Source organism: Coccinella septempunctata, chromosome 6, assembly GCF_907165205.1.
Source record: "Coccinella septempunctata chromosome 6, icCocSept1.1, whole genome shotgun sequence".
Classification (NCBI taxonomy): Eukaryota; Metazoa; Arthropoda; class Insecta; order Coleoptera; family Coccinellidae; genus Coccinella; species Coccinella septempunctata.
In genome coordinates, this window is record NC_058194.1 from 25412355 (window position 1) to 25430706 (window position 18352).

An 18352-nucleotide genomic window follows, 5' to 3' on the forward strand; every position below is an offset into this window, starting at 1 on the left:
CGAATTAGAAATGAATTATGGGGTAAAAGTAATTACCTCGCCTGTTATTTGTGGAAATGAGGATCGGTAAGTAATTTTCATTTCAACGTCATCATTTTGTCGTAACACAGAAAGATGCTGATTCTAGGTATAGACTTACAAAGTTTTTGAAGACAATCTTGTTAGTCCAAATACTCTACCTGGTGAATTACTATTGTAGCAAGGCGCAGTTCACCCTTTTAATGAAATACGCAGTATTTTTCAGGCTGGATTGGCTTTGACCAAGACCCTTTCCATCATTATAACTACAAGCCAAAAATGTATGTGCCCAGGAGAAAATCTTGTGGACATACCATTGAAGGCATCTAATCTACGCTCGTATTCAACCTGTTCACGAATGCTGCATATACAGTTACTTCAGATCCAGTGATCTATAACAGTGGGGCTTAAGTAAATACATCACAGCTGACGTCCATTTAAGTCCCACAAAATTGGATTAGAGCCTGCGATAATTGTTATTGATATGATATTGTGCTGAACTAGTGATATAAATAACAAGATTTCATGTTCTCCTCACATAAATGAGGGAGGTAATGACTGTGGAATGCGAATTTTTATTGGAGAAACAAGGCAAGGAATTAGAGCCCCACTAACAAGTCTTCACAAGAGATATTGACAGCTACTAGGACTGCTAATAGAAGCAGAACATTCATTTCCTCTTCAGATATTCATAAGAAATATTTGTTTTTCCACTGAGATTCCCTTAAGATTTTCACATAAGTTCAAATGCAGATAAAACAATTATATCTAGTGCTCCACAAGAGTTAGGGATATCGTATTCAATCGTTTTTAAAAATATGTAATCCTCGACAAAATCGCTGTAAAATCATTTAAAACTCAATAACATCTTGAATCGATCCAATAAAAATCAGTATGAGACATTTCGTCAATCTGGTCGCCTTTTTCCTGAAGTTTGATGCTTTGCATATGCTTCATGAAATGTTCTTATTTTGAAATGAAGTCAGTTTATCAACGGCTTCGATTTGAAACGAGTTTTCTGAAAATGCCAACACGTAAATTAACAAACGCTGAGGCTAATAGGGCTATCGGAATGCTGCAGGGTGGCCTAACTCAGGTTGTTGTAGCGCAAAGGCTCCAAGTCAGCCAAAGGGTGATATCTCGACTTTGGAATAGGTTCAGGGAGACAGGTTCCGTGTTGGAAAGACCAATACAAGGCTTGGTGGGCGACGGAAAACAACACCTGCTCAGGATCGTTTCATCTCCGTTCCGGCGAGAAGAAACCCCACATCTAGGGGTAGAATGCAGATGGGGTTCAAGTTTCCATCGAAACCATCAGACGACGTTTGAGAGAGGTGAATCTATGTTCTAGACGTCCATTAAGAGGAGTTTCATTAACACTTGACCATAAGCGTCAAAGACTGGAATGGGCAAGTCAACATATCAATTGGAATGATCAATGGCGTAGTGTCCTTTTCACTGATGAATCCAGATATGGACGGTTTTCAGATTCTCGAAGAATAAGTCGCTATGTCCAAGAAGTCCATCCATTCCGAGGGGGTAGTGTTATGGTATGGGCCGGGATATATTTCAACGGGCGCACAGATCTACACATTTGTCCTGGAAGTATGACCGCCTTACACTATACGGAGCATGTCATTGACGATGTTGTGCCAAATTTTCACGCTGCTATTAGTGAAACTTTTCAATTTCTAGACGATAACGCTAGACCGTACCGTGAAGCCATAGTTAAGAATGCGCCCGAGGAGCTTGGTATTCCACATTTACCAATCTCTTCGCACTCACCAGATTTGAATTGCATAGAACATGAATGGGATATGCTCCAAAGAAGATTAGATAATCATCAACCTACCCCAGAATCTTTAAATGATCTGAGAGTGCTTCTGCCCCGTTTATGGAACCAAATTCCTCAAGAAATGTTCAACAACCTCTTGTGTAGTATTCAAAGAAGATTTCAAGCTGTATTGATGCCTGTGGAGGCCATACATTGTATTGATAGTCTTAATATGCTTGAATTCTCTGGGAATAAAATGCCGTTATTTTACTCGATTTTTCTTAACCACCTTGTATACGCTGCAGACCTACAGGCTAAAATTAATTTGCAACTTGAAATCATATCAATATGAATTTTCATCACAAAATTCTTATTTTAACTATATTTTTTGCAATTTAAGTGAATATCCCTAACTCATGTGGAGCAGTTTATTTACAAAAATCAGGGTATCAAGGCAATGAATAGTCTCGATTTTATGGATCAACTTCATTGCTTTGAGTTAGAGACTCATGAAGATGTCTGATACAAAATTCAATCAAATACGTCTTCTCATTCTCAGAACTATCCCAACTTAATAACTATACTGATAAAATCAGGTACCAACTACTAAACACTAGATACCTAAAAATGATCACTAGCACGATCGAGAAGAGTCGTAAATCCAGCGTTATATTGCTGATTCACCTCGATTTGATGTGTCCACTTTCACGGAGAAAATTCCGCTTCATCTGGATATATTATAAATGAGGTGTAAACACAAAAAAATATTAATAATATATTCTTTATGGTGGAACCATATAGCGTGAGTGGTAATTAAAAATTCTCAGGGACTGGTTATACGTTATAAAGATTGTTTTATAAGCAATAAAATATCTTTATCATATCATTAGTGGCGAAGTCTTGAACATCAATGAGCCATGAAATGCACTGGCAATATCGAGCGTTAAATTATTTTGGATGTTGCGCGTTCATTAGCCCCGGTATTTTTTCAGTTAGTTGTTTTCGTGAGCTGATTCTTATCTCTGGTACATCCTTGAGCATCACTGTCAGTCAATTCATTAGTTTCATTTTTCTAACATGTTTGTCGCTCATTTGACACAATTTTTTCAATTGCTTTCAACTTTGAGACGATGATATCCAGGAGTTCCACAGGTGAGAAAGGGTGATAATGAACCAGGTGGGGAAAAATGTCTTTCGTGACGAGACGAAAACTACAGGATGAGATGGTAAATCATTTTTTAGTTCCTTTTTCAACCCCCAGTATCTTACAACTAAATGGGCCGAACAAAAACAGCAAGAGGGATTGTTTTCATGCGAAATGTCCTAAAAAATAATGGATTTCTTGTGCCCCAACTTAATATGTTTCACAGGAGTTGCCCAAGTACTGACCCTTGTGGAACTCCGGCTTCTATACATCGGATTGTGGAACATAAGACCTAGTGGATTTTCAATATTAGATGGTAGAAAGAAAAAAAGGTTTTATGACTTATGCACTTTCAGCGGTGGGGAAAGTGTCAGCAGGTTATCAAAGATGTAAAAAAAATCGTCACTTGTACATACTCGAGCGTGTCAGATTTTCATACAGATGGTAAATCTCGGTGTTGCAGACGTGTTGACACATTAATCTGACACTTATCAGGCGGGGTTTTCTGAATCTGACAGTTTGAAGGTGATAACAAGGAATTTTTTTTTGAATATCTCCCTTCCCGTACCTCAAATCGTTTCTGTATTAATTATGAAAGTTGTAGATAATAAAATTCTATACCACTTTTGTCTGAGGCAATTTTACATACTCTTAACCGTTTTCGAGTTAGAGGGCGCTAAGGGAAAAGAGCTTAGCCACACATGCGAAAGGCCAAGGTCAATGTGGAAACCCAGCCTAATGTACATTCATCGCCATATATCTCAAAAACGTTCGAAAGTAGAAAAAATTGCCCTGAACATAATTTTTAGAAAATATTATGATCTACAACTTTTATAATGTTTGCGAAAACAATTTGAAGCCTAGGAGAGAAGATAATTCAAAAAAACTAATTTTTGTGACTTTTATGGCCAATTTTAATTGTTTGGGCTTACTGAAACTGTAAGATTATATTTTTTATTCTTGAATCATTAGCTTCTAATTAAGGAAAAAGCCACCGCGCTCGAGAATGTCCACGCGACGTTTTTTTGCAAGTTTGACGCCCTACCACACATTTTCGTCACTCTTAAATCAAAGTTGATACTCTTTGCTTAAATTGTCAGATAAAGAGAATATATACTTTTCAGCATGTAATTAACCACATATATCTTAATCTGTCTTGGGCTCCCTAACTGTATCAGTTTCAAGTTTCAAGTAAAACTTGAACTTTAGTTTGATCAACTAACAGCCACCAGTTGCTTTTTTTTTTTTTTGGTGTAGCAGGGGGAAAATCTGTAAGACAGACGAACCGCCCTCATCTCCTGAGGGGGAACAGTGTGGAGTTTCTCACTCTCCTGAGCTCGAGACCCACTAAAAACCCTACTGCTTCTTGAATTTTGGTTCCGGGCATTTGCCTATAAACCGTTCATCTCTTGGTCGGTTTTCTTCTCGCACACTATCGTGCTGGGATTTGTGTGTTTATCCTCTATTGGATTAACACTTTATTGAATTTTTCAATAAGTTTCTGTTGTTATTTCAATCTCTTTTTAATTGATCTCTTGGTCTCCTTCGGTAAATTCGCATTCTCCTTTTGTCTTCCTCTGGGTCGTAGTCCACTAGTCTCCTGAGTTCTTGATTCGGATGGTTTTTCGCTGTTTCGAATAATTTCTCTGCTTTTCTGTTCATGAATTTCATTATGGTTTCCCATTTCAGGTCCTTATAAATCTGTCTATTCCTGACAAACCAAGGTGCATCTATTCCACATCGTAGCAGCTTGTTTTCAGTGGCCTGAATTCTTTTGATATGGCTCTTTGCCGCGAAACCCCAGGCAACTGATCCATAAGTCAGTTGAGGCCTAGCAACGGCTTTGATTATCTTCAATTTTGTCTCTTTCGACATGTGGCTTCTTCTTCCTATCAGAGGATAGAGTCTATTCATCGCTGCTTTCGTTTTGTCGATTGCTTGTTTGATATGACTTTTCCAGGTAAGTCCTTTGTCAAGCGTTATTCCTAAATATTTGGCTTCATTTTTCCAGTCGATTTCTTCGCCGTCAACATCCAGTTTTGTTGTGGGTCGCAGTCTTCTCTTCTGTAGTAATATTGCTTGGCTCTTTTGTCCATTGAGCTTGATTTTCCACTTTATGCACCAGTTATTTGTTTCGTCAATCGTCTCTTATAGAACTCGTTCTATTACTTCTGGGTTGCGGTGTCGAGTTGCTATGCCTGTGTCGTCAGCATATAACTTTAGCATGGTTCTTGGATTTTTTGGAATATCGTGGATGTATATGTTGTACAGAAGTGGCCCAAGTACTCCTTGGGGTACTCCAGCCTCTATATCTCTTGTTGAGGAGCATTCTCCTCCTACTTTCACGTAAAATCTTCCATTTTTGAGATAATGCCTGATCAACTTGCATATTTTGATCGAATATCCAGCACATCTCATCTTATATATTAATCCTTCATGCCATACTCTGTCAAATGCTCTGGCGACGTCTAGTAAAACAAGACCTGTAGCTTGTTTATTTTGGAATCCCTCTGTTATTTACTCTGTGAGCCTTAATAGTTGCAAACTGTTGATCACTGTCTTATGTGATTCGGTAGTGCTCTTTCAAGCGCAGTGCAGACGATCGCGCCATCTATGGACCTGAGTCACGACTGATCGATGATTTTCCGAGGATTTAATGATTCTAGTGATCTGAAATCTGCTAGACCTTGACGAATACCAAGAGAGACATATGTTGGTCGCGAAATGTCCCACATCGGCTCTTTCCCAAGTGCCCTAACGAGTCCAGCGCCATTTTTCACTCCCGCAGATATCAAATTCAGATTTACGACCAGCTAATGAAATCCTATTAGAACGTTTAAACGGCCGCGGAGTCCTGGACGGCGACCATGCCCATCAAGAATCGACAAATTCCGATTTATCTCGCCGAGTCGTAGCCGCGGGTCCGCAATTCCTCTTCTTTGATCGCTATCATCTCTCGCCCGAGCTGGCGCGATTTCGAGCGGTACGGGCGAGAAAGATTATTATAAGTACGGAATTTATGCAGGTTATTACCGAACGAGCGCTAATGTCCTGGACGTGGACTCACTCACGGATTGAATATCGGCTCTCGCCGGTCCGATTTATATCGCAACGCTGCGTATTCAGAAAATTCGGCCAGCAACATGCTACAATCAGCTCTTGATCGTTTGCAGACTGGAGAACTAACGATTGTTCCACTGACAATAGCTCACAACTCAAAATTGCAATGTCCATAGCTTCTAGTTTAAAAATATGGCAGCTCACATTGCTCACCCTGCAACTGCAGGGTGTTACACTTACTCGCGTTAGGAATCTGTTTGGAAAAACTTGGAACTGTAACCTCAAAACACTCCGAAGGATGTACGTGATGATTTTGATAACAATATTCACCTATGGTCTGATAATTACAAGAACTAACCCAGACAGAACCTTCAGTGCTCTGCTTCCCAGCAGAAACGACTGGCTCTACCACAAGGAACTCTACAAGGATCTTGTTGGTTTACTGATTACTCCAGAACCAAACATGGCCCTGGAGCCGGAGTCTAGAGTCTACAGTCTACAGACGCTGACCGAGCTCACTGCTAGTCTGGGCAGGTTAGCGACAGGGTTTCAGGAGAGAATCTTTGCCATTAACCTACGCTCCAATCACCTGCTAAGGAAAATCATAGGACGCCTTGGAGTACCCAAATAATTCTTAGCAGTGTATGGAAGCCGTCACACCAACAAAACCGTTAGAACACAACATAATGGCTCCACAACCTATCATTTCTTAACCAACTCTGGAAGTTGGCCTATTCAACCTGAAGCATCTCAGAGCAAGAGGGATGAAGAGGATGAAACTCTAGAACAGGTCGAGCAGTTCAAACACATGGGAAACTTCATAAATACTAGGGCTAACCTGGATACGGAAATACACAGCCGTATCAATTCAGCATCACGGGCATTCTGGAAGTTGAAGGACACAGTGTTTCAAAATCACGACCTGAGGACCAAAACAGCTGTTTAAAAAGCAGTGGACCTGCTAACGCTTCTTCACGGAAGAGAAAGCTGGACGCTCTGCAGGCGACATATTAAACACCCTGAACAAACGCAACAACGTCATCTAAGACAAATAATGCACATCAGATGGTTCCACAAAGTTTTCAATGCAGAAGTCTTGCAACGCGCGAGTTGTACAACAATTGACACTCAAGTAACGAAGGTCCGATTCAGATGGAGCGGCCACATTCTGAGGATGCAAGACACAAGACTCCCCAAAATAGCTCTGTATGGCGAATTCACAGAGGGAGCTCGGAAACCAGGAGTTCTGTTAAGCGGTTCAAGGATATACTGCACCAATCCCTAAAATCAGTTAATGCCAATCATAACTGGGAACAACTGTCGTTAGACAGATCACAGTGGAGGTTTTTGGTCCACAGTTATAATGGAGACTCGAGAAAATACAGCGGCGGCCAGATCAAGTTGGTGACTATACACGAACGGAGTGTGAAAGGATCTGTAGGTCACGGTTGCGTCTCTTCAGTCACAGAAGAGCACACAGTCGCAAGTAGCTTTAAAAAATTATGTGTTTGATCGCACCGATAGTTTTGTTTTTGAGTCTTTTTTTAGATTTATTCTCGGTAACGGTATACAGCAATGAATGAATGAAAGAATCACCTTGACAAGGGTTGGTCAATAAAAGTCCTAACTTCATTCAAGCTGCCATCAAATCTCTAGCAGCTGCCAAACGCGTAGGTACTCGAATGCAGATTTTACCTCTTCAAATTGGGAAGTCACAACAGACTGCAATTTATTTGGGTACCTGGACACTCAGGCTTCAGAGGAATCAAGTTATCGGATGCTCTGGGCAGACAACTCTTGTCACAGCCTACCACACCAATCAATAGCTAGTATTTTCTAGAAAAATCTAATGATCTTATGGCGATTTGCACGGGACATTGCAGGTTCAGAGCTCACTTACACAAAATCAGCATTTTCGATTAAATATACTCTGCTGACTTTGCCTAGATGAGGACGAAACTATTGAGCATATCCTCTGTAACTGCCAGGTGACCGACAGAATCAGACTTGGAATCTTTGGTTCACTCAAGCTGGATTTGGAGGAACTCAAGAACCATTCCTCTTCTGACATCATCTCTCTCCTAGGAAATGTGGGGCTTGAGGGAGAAGCTTGTTTGTGTGCTACAATAGATCGCTTTGATAATGCTAGGACTAGCCTGTGATTTCATCACTAGAGCTAAGAGAATGTAGATTAGGTAATGAAGCCATCTTCAGAAAATAAAGGAAAGGTATTGACCATGGGGGAATTCAGATGAAAAGTGCCTGGTTTTCTCTGAAAAACTACATTTTATCAGCAAACCTGTCCACTGATGTAATGATCAAAAAGGAAAGCATTGAGAAGAACCTTAGCCCAATGCTATGTAGAAATGGGGAATGGAAAAAGGAACACAGATGACAAAACCCACGACAGGAGCTACCTCAGGAGTATACGAGGAAAGCACCAAGTACCCAATGTCACTTTTTATGCTCCACCAGCTCAGCTGTAGCATAAAGTTATTCATTATTACACTAGTGGATAATTCATGATTATTCACTGTCTGAGTTACTAGGATGACACTGAGGTGAACATATGGTGTTTGAAACTTTGCAACTTCTCATTCTTAATCAAGCACGTAGGAAATGTTTCATAATACGCACCACGTTCGGGGCAGAGAGTTACTCCGGATTGAATATCTGGCCGAAGATAGCGGTGCGGCTTCCTCTTGTGTAGCAAATTGCGCCCGATCATCCCGATAATTTATGGCGATTTGTCTCTCTTATTTATGTGTATCGGACGTGATTTCGTTTTCCGAAGATGTACGCCGTTTTTGAACTCTCGTTGACGCTGCGATAATAAGTTATAGAGACAGCTACAAGGACGTTACGATAACTTCGCGAATGAAGATGTAGTAGACGCGGGATTCCCTATACAGGGTGGGAAAACAGGAGATCTACGGTCTGATTTTCAGCATAAGTCGACCTATTGCATTATCTGATGATGTTGAGAAAAAAATTGAATTTTCAAAGTTTGGCTTGAAGTCGAGCCATAAGTTCTTGAATAATCAAGCCAAACATGAAGCTTTTCTTATGAAAAACTCAACGCGAGCATTTTCATACAGCAAATTGCATAGTTCCCTTCAAAAAATCGTATTTCCTTTCAGGAAGGAGCTATTGGAGTGAATTGGGAATACTCCTGACGATAATGATGTATTTTTTATGAAATATCTTTGATACGTCACATTTTGAAATAACCATTTCAACCGTTTCCCAAAAAAATTATTTTCAGTACTCAAAAATGAAAAATAAAATGGGTACCTCAAATTTAAAGCGTTTCGTTTCTATTGCACAAGTTGGCAACATCGACTGAAATATGCGTTGATAATAAAGGACAACAAATACACTATCTTGATGAGATAGACAAAGATGGCTGTCTATGAAGTCTGCGACGAACGAGGATGGTCGTTAAATTTTATGGGATTTTTATGGCCGGTTGCTGTTGAGGCTCGCCAGTGAGTACGCGCCTTATGATGTCTGTAAATCAACAGCAAACAGTTATTTTATAAACAAGCCATTGTTCTTTGTATTTTCTAGTAGGCGCGTTGCCATATAGTAAACTACAAACGAAGCGATTTGAAATTTAAAACCTCATATTTGAAGAATGATTTTGAATAGTTTCCGCGGTGCATTTGAAAACTTCATGAATGAAACTCATAATTATTCAGTTCAAACTTGCATATGCTGTGATAACCCAAATTGAAGAGAATTCCCCATTAAACAGGAAAATTTTAAGAGTTCAGGCTTCAAAAACTCATTGAAAGACCCAACGTTGCGTCATCAATTACCTCCACAGGGTGTTCAGAAATTTAGAGTGAATTTCAACTTCCAGTTCTACCCTGTATATCATCAAATTCAATTGGAATTCTTGCAGACTCGACATCAGGCGATAAACTAGATGAAATAGGCTACAAATAGACCACAAAATGATCAAAATCGATGCACACCTTAAAAAGTTATGTCAAAATGAATTTGGAGAAAAAAAATTCTTTCCGGGTTTTTTTGTTCAGAAGTGTAATTGTAGAACTTCTACTTACTGATTCTCGACAAGAATCAAGCCAATTTATTCAGTCCCAAAAGCAAAATGTGCATCGAATCATCGTCCAAAGTCTTGACATATTTATCACCCAATGAACATCTCTGTTTCAACCGACGAATTGAAGAAATGCGAAAAATGTGGTTAACGTCCATCGGCTTTAGCCACACAAGTTAATCGGTCAGAAGTTACAAGGAGAATTATGCCCGGATTCCTGCCTATCTGGCTACCGCAGCATCCGAAAGAGAGTCACCGCATTCGTCCGATGCTTTTTATTCATTTCACGACGTCCATTGACGCTAATTGTTGACACTTTTTACCGACAACGCTTATTTGTTACACCCATCACGTCAACCGATTATGTTTTATGTTCTTCCAACTGATCGTGTTCACTGTCAATATTACAAAAACCATGTAATAACAATGTAATTGAATGATTTATTGTTTCAATATCACATTACCTTATCCATTCATAAATGAAAGGAAACTCAACGTATGGAGTTTAATGTAATAACAATTTTTTGGAATATAGAAATGGGCGCAACATTGGTTTGACAATACTTTCGATACACTTTCAAAGTTGATTGGTGTCATGGTTTCTCTCAGTTACCTATTAACATAGTTTAATGATATATGTATATCTCACAGGTCGTAACTTATTTTTTAGTCATCCTCATCATGAGGCTTAACTCCAGTAGATTTAATCTATCCTGAATTTTATTCCTCGAGTATTTGGATCAATGAAACAGGCAGTTGAACCATTTTCTATAGTAATATGTTCTTATTTTGTAGTGTTATCCACTATTTTCGTCTCTCTCGATTCTAAACTACGAAAAAATGGAATTAATTTCTACAACTAACACTGGTGGATGCGAAATGTAATTTCAAACGAAAAAAATTGTCGAGAAACTTTTGCTATCGAATGATTTCCCTCCATAATGAATGATTAAGATTGTTTTGGCATTGGAAGCATATACATATCATCAACACTCAAGTATACATTATTCAAAGGAAAAAACAGGTCCCTTCTTGCATGGAAGAGAAAATAATAAATTAATTGAAATTGAATTTGACAAAAAGTAGACAGAAGAACAATAATTAATAAAATATCGGATTTGCTTTTTCTCGAAAATTGACACAACCGTTCAGATGGACAATTGTACTATCAATCTGCTTCAATTATTATTGATCCAAACAAAAATTATTCAATAGTACCTACACCTCAAATTAAAAATGATATTATTTTTTTGCTTTCAACACTTTTCTCTATCATTGGAAATTGCATAATTTTAAAAAAAAAAAATTTCAATATTAACAAGAAGAAAATCATATTTTGATGAGAATCTCAAAATTAGTAAACCGAAAAATGAAATGAAAGCACCTACTCGTTTCGTAAGATTACATTTTCTAATTGGACATATCGATATGCAAATATCGAAATAGTTCAATAGAAATTGTACAAAAATGAAAATAAAGTTACGTAGAACTAAAAATGAACATTCATTCCATAATTAGTAGTTCGAATCAACACTCACACGCATGTTCTCTCGTTTGAGCAGATGTATGGTACATCTTGCGTGAACTCCATAAATGTACCAAGACAGGTTAAAAGTAAATAAACAAAAAAAATTACTCAAAAACGCAGGGAACGATTTCGATCGAATGAAATTACAAAATAAAAATACTAGATCGAAACAAACTCCTGAATGTTATTTCCATGAAAGGAATATTTGACAACAACGAGAGAAAAGGACGTCTTCATCATTCAGCAATCCATCATACATATAACCAAGGAATTTCAATATTTCCCGAACAGCTAAGAGTGGCGTTTTATTAGTGGTATTTACATATCATTAGAAAAATGTATGCGCCATTTGTAAGTATTTATACTCGTTTTAATTTTTCTTTTCTTTTCCACACAAATTTTTTTTCAACGAAAAATTTGTTATATAGAGCACAAAAGATCATTCGATACCTGAACAGTAATAAATAAAACTAATATTTCAAAACATGTAGTTATACAATAGGAATTAATTTGAAATTTGTGCAATTAATATAAATATCAAAAACTTTATTTTATTTTCGAATCAGCAAGGTATTACAGAGAATTCATGATAATTCAACAATTATTCTATGCACAGTTCTTAGTAGCACTTTCTACGTAGTATATAAGGCATAAGTAGCCATAGTGCTCCACAATGAAACCAACAGTTACCCACATTATTGATTGGTAGATTGAATACAAAAGCTGGGGTTGAATGACCAACTCATCTTCAGCAGCTCTAGAAAACAAGTCTTCACGATGGACAAATGGATCTCGATGTCCAAGAGAATATCAGATTGAAGTTGAAATACTGTCGGATTTCAATTATCACTTACACTTCTTATTTAAACTATCATTCAAAATGATGTTGTCCAACCATTCTTTTGAGGCAACACTGTATCATGTAGATGATGTTCAACATTTTTTTCCCGTCGCTTTTAGACTTATTGTGGATGCTTTAGTTACAGCCTGAGCCAGATCGTCCACCGTCATCTTCCAGAATAAGTGACATGGGCTTATGGGATGCTGAGACTAGACTGTGGATTACTCATATAAGACGATCGCTTGACGCTTACGTGAGAGCAATAAATCCAAATTATAACGAGTATGATGTTGAGGCAGATTTGAACCAACTAACGATATCACCTTCTAGACGTGGACCCAACGCAGAGCAAATAAATAATTATACGAACTTTCTAGCCCCTGCACATGTACCCCTTGCTAGGGAAGATTTGTACCCACGAAGGTATTCACCTCCTAGACCTGCACAACCTACACAACCTGCAAGACCTGCACAACCTACACAACCTGCAAGACCTGCACAACCTACACAAGCTGCAAGACTTGCACAACCTACACAACCTGCAAGACCTGCACAACCTACACAACCTGCAAGACCTGCACAACCTACACAACCTGCAAGACCTGCACAACCTACACAACCTGCAAGACCTGCACAACCTACACAACCTGCAAGACCTGCACAACCTATACAACCTGCACAGTTGGGGATGCAAGGAAATGCCTATATGAACTTTCCGAACCTCTCACAACCACCACCTGCTAGAGGAGGTATGTACATAGGTGGGATAGCATCTCCTAGACATCCACCCATAACTGTGCAAGGAAATCCATATGGAAACTTTATCAACATTGCACAACCACCACCTCCTAGGGAAGGTATGTACCTGCAAGGGATGTCATCTCCTAGACCTACAGCCACATTTGTACAAGGAAATCCTTATGGACATTTTCTGATCGCTGCTCCGCAACCACAACCTGTTGGGGCAGGTATATACCTACGAAGGTTATCACCTCCTAGATTTGCACAAGCAACTGTGCAAGGAAACCCCTATGGAACCTTTATGACCAACATACCACCACCAACTGCTAGTGCAGGTATGTACGTACAAAGCTTATCATCTCCTAGACCTCCACCTGTAATTTTGCAAAGAAATCCCTACACAAACTGGCCGCCCACGGCACAAGCACAACCACAACCACAAGCACAAGCCAACGAAGGAATTAGTTCAAACAAACCACAAGAACAACCTGTGAAGGAGGAAGTGCGCGAGAATATACAAACAACAAACAATGAGCCTGAAATGGCGGAAACGGAATGCGCAGGTGCGGTACAATGTCCGGTAAATTCCGAACCACCGAGGGAACAGGAACAGAATGAGGCATTGCAGGGCACCTCTAACGGTAGGTCTAGGAAGCAGAAAAAGAACTTCAAGCCCCTCCCTATCGTTTATCCGCCAATTGTGCAGGAAAATCCTGAACATCCGTACCTCTTGAATCCGGATGAACCAGTATCGCAAGATGAAGAAGAAGTCTACGATCAAAATCCGTATCACCATCAGAATCAGAATGTGAATCGGCAACAGCATTACGATCACGGTAACAGTGGAGCTCATCATACAGGTCGAAATCAAAATCGCAATCAACAATACCATCAAAACCAATCTTACAACCCAAATCAGATTCCTAATCAGGGTAACCCACAAAATCAAAATTACACTCAGAATCCAATGTTCCCACAATATCAAAATCAGGTTCAAAATCGAAACTTCATCAGAAATCTACATCAGGAATACAACACTGGTCACAACTTTAATCGGAACCCGAGGTCTAATCCGAATCAAAGCGAAGGTCAGACATACGATCCACATGAAACAGGCAATTATATGCAGCAGGCTCATTTCTATCAAGAACCAAATAATCTTTCGAGAAGACAGAGGAGAAAGAACAAGAGGAAAAATTGAACGATAGCCTTTATTGGTACAGAGCATAAGCCACAAAGTTCTCATCTTATATCTTATTAGCAGAATAAGCAGATTTCAAATAATCAAGAGGGTATGTATATCAAGAATTAGTACAGCTTTGTAGTGAGTTCATGTGATTCGATGATATTGAAGACGTCCATATTATGGTACTCCTTTGTAAAAGTCATGACGAATCGGTTCCTGGAATCAAACGAAAAAAGAATTGGAACTGAGATATGACAAACATCCTCTTCAAAGAGAAGATAAATCAGAAAATACTCGCTTCTTGGGCACACTTGCAATTTATTCTTGTGGATCTACGTAGAAAAAATAATCAACTAGCTTAGTTTATTTATTACTCCTGACGACAGATGAAGAAGCATACGATTAAAATGGAGCATTTTCATCAATTAGTCGTGATTCATTTTTACATAAATTGAAGCAAAATTATAGCAGAGAATAATAATGAAAGGAAGATGAATACTAGGTGTGATAATCTATCAAATTTTAGCAACTTCACAGTAGGTTGAAATTATGATCAGTCTTGAAACCAGAAGAAGTGCCAAAAAATTATCATGGGACTTTCTATTATGAATTTCATATGGAATGTTGAACTTTGTAAAGATGTGTTTTTTACTTAATCTTAAAGTGTTCAACGCTTAATTTAACGATATTTCAATTCAATTGCATTCATAAAAATGGCCATCAAAGTTTCGGTATCAACATTTCGTTCATTGGTTGGAAGTATTTCAGATTAGATAATTATAATACTATTTTACACTGATTCATTCATTTTATCTTTTTATATTGACACAGAATATTTTTTCGACGCCATTTTTCAAGTATAATCCTTCCGAATTTTTTGTTTGGATAATAATAATTATTATTTCGTCATAATATAACTTACTGAGATATACTATAAAAAACTTGTTCTAAATTTTGACCAATTTCACTAGAAATAATATTTGCTTATCGCCCATTCGTGTATTCTATGTACGTACAACATTTTACTAAAAAATAGTATTCGTGATATACTGATATACCTCCAATTCAGTTTCATCTGGTTCATTTTTCAGAATTTAAATGTGGAATGTTATTATTTTTGTGTTTATGTTTGATGATACTCGATTTCTGTAATTGTACTGTACATATTTGATCTTTCTGTATATATTTTTCATTTTATATACCCCTATGTGTTCAATATCGTCTGTTTCTTGAGAAAAGGTGACCCAAAAATAATTTAACATTAGTTAGAAAACAAAATTTTCTTTGCTTACACTTGAAATTTAAACATATTTCTCAGGACTGACTTTTCTTTTGAATTACGCAATGATATTTTCCATGAATGATTGTTGTTGATCTCAAAACATTCTAAATATCATTCCCTCTTTTGTCTTATTGAGAATATCTTTATTACAATGAATCCTTTCCGAAATGGCTTATTGTTTGTTAAAGTCAGTTAAGTCTTAAAGGTACTGCTTTTTTCTACTGTATAAGTAGATATAAATAATATGACAATTGTTGATTTGTATTCTTAGTTGCATTTTAACAGAGCTTTGTGCAAAATGTCTTGTTCCTTATATTAAATAAAAATGTCTTTTATATTTCTCATAATTTTTACTATATGTTGTAAGATATTGAATAAACCTAAAAAATGTTTTTTGAAGTATAGATTTTTCATGATATATATCAAAATCCCCCGTTCCTTTTCAAATTTCAAGGAATGAAAAGGAATGAAGATATATGATAATGATGAAATGCAATAATCTAACTGAATATTCTGTGGTATATATTTTTTTTATTTGTGCTTTTATTTATTATTTCGGTTCCGCTATGAATAATTAATTGAATAATATAAATCGAGGTCCTACATATTTTGCAAGTAACGGTTTCACAAATTTCTTAAGATGATTATTCACCCTCAACGAATTAGAGCTTCAAAAATCGAAAATATATTTTTATTATCTGAAATTATGTGAAATCAGTGGTCATAGTATGACCTACATCCCTAAATGAGAAAAAAGAAATTCGAATTTCAAATCTCCATTCAAATATTATGAGATCGGTAAAATTACCAATTGAGCTTGGGTCAAGAATTTGATTTATATAGGTCATATTATATGTGCGAATGAAAACCTGCAGAATCTAGCATGCGGTCCAGAAGAAAACAACCAAGTTCAATGCATCGGAACTGAATGCACATGTCTAGGTATTGTACCATTAAGCCGGTAATATACGATTCGAGCTTTTAAAATTATCAACCTCTCAATAAATTCCAGAACGAGTCGATAAAATAACTGGATATTGTGCAATAAAGATTATATGCAACTTAACTTATGGTGTTGGCTCCGGAGCTTGAATTCACCTGAAGGAAACGCACTAAGCGCTCCGAAACATTTCGATTCCATAAAACAATCGCCTCATTTCAATATAGCAATATTCTTCGGTGATTATGTTCTCAAGAACATTACGACGCCTCTAACATGGCAAATACTTGACGTCAGTTTCCTGTAATTGCGATACCTTTCTCAGCCTTCTCAGGAACAAGAAGGTCACTGTTCGGATATAAACAGGGTGGGAAAATATGGGGGTATCGACTTTTATTTTACTTTGAACCAATTTCAGATCCTTTTGACAGATACGAGGATGTATTGATATCTAGTTAGCCTACATCAGTTCCACGCATAAAAAAGTATTGCGTTACCATAGCAATGAACCATAACTCAGTAGAAGTGTCAGTGTGAAGTTTGAGGTTAAAAGAGTAAACCCAGAGTTACGCAGTAAATTAAAAGAAAAAAGATGTCAACCGAAATTGTAGAAATCGAAAAATTGAAGTATCGAGCCATCATCAAGTACCTGTATTTAAAAGGGTTAAGAGGTAAGCAGATTTACGAAGATATGCTTCATACCCTTGGTGATCAATGTCCTTCGTATGCGACCGTGAAAAATTGGACTGCAAGCTTCAAAATAGGTAAATTTTCCATTGAAGATGGGGAAGGCCAGTTTCTGTGTAAAAGTCCCCGAAAATATCGATGCAGTTCATGACATGATTTTATCAGACCGTCGAATAGGGCTGAAGCGGATATCTGAAGCACTGAATATTTCATACGAACGCGTTCATCATATAGTTCACGTCAATTTGGACATGAGAAAAATTGCTGCAAAATGGATCCCCAAATGTTTGAATGTTGACCAAAAGCGTAAAATGGTAGAAGCATCGCGTTCGATCTGTGCTCGATTTAAAACGATGTAGACTTCTTAAACCGAATTGTTACTATGGGTGAGACTTGGGTATATTTCTACGATCCAGAAACAAAGCAACAATCGATGGAATGGCGACACTCTGGTTCTCCAAGAACTAAGAAGTTTCGTGTCCAAAAATCTGCTGGAAAAGTTCTTGCTTCAGTTTTTTGGGATTGCTATGGAGTAATCATGATTGATTTTTTGGATAAGGGTTGAACAATAACCGGAGATTACTATTCGATATTACTGGCCACTCTAAGAGAAAAAATTAAAGAGAAAAGACTCGGAAAGTTATCCAAACGTGTTTTGTTTTTGCGGGACAACGCCCCTGCACACAAATCTCATGTTGCCATGAAAAAATTCGTGATTTAGGGTTTGAATTACTAGAACACCACCCCTTATTCACCAGATTTGGCTCCATCTGACTATCATCTCTTTCCTCAACTGAAAAAAAGTTTAAAAGGTCGTAAATTTTCTTCCAACGAGGAGGTAATAAAAGCTGTGGAGGTCTGGTTTGCAGAGCATGAAGAAACATTTGTTTTTGAAAGGTCTAAAGATGTTGCAGTTTCGCTGTAATAAATATATCCAATTCAGAGGAGAATATGTTGAGTAATAAAATATTTTGACATTGAAATTTTGTTTGGTTCTATACAAGGCTAAGAATTTTTCAATATCCTCGTAGCATATATTACAATTATAAAGATATCTCTATTTTATATCAATAAGCACTTTACAG

The 18352-nt window shown here is 37.6% G+C and overlaps 1 protein-coding gene and 1 long non-coding RNA gene across 2 annotated transcripts; one reads left to right on the forward strand and one right to left on the reverse strand.

The window, feature by feature from the left end:
- Positions 1 to 10489: 10489 nt before the first annotated feature.
- Positions 10490 to 11695, reverse strand: LOC123315274. The gene is made up of 2 exons (XR_006537935.1): positions 11601 to 11695; positions 10490 to 10892 (listed from the first exon to the last, which is right to left on the reverse strand). It is a non-coding gene; the product is annotated as an uncharacterized LOC123315274 (long non-coding RNA).
- On the forward strand, positions 11633 to 16039 carry LOC123315273 (putative uncharacterized protein DDB_G0288537). Its single transcript, XM_044900914.1, has 2 exons — positions 11633 to 11941; positions 12571 to 16039. The coding sequence occupies exons 1-2, from the start codon at positions 11927 to 11929 to the stop codon at positions 14371 to 14373; spliced, it is 1818 nt and encodes a 605-aa protein (XP_044756849.1). The 5' UTR covers positions 11633 to 11926; the 3' UTR covers positions 14374 to 16039.
- Positions 16040 to 18352: the final 2313 nt, after the last annotated feature.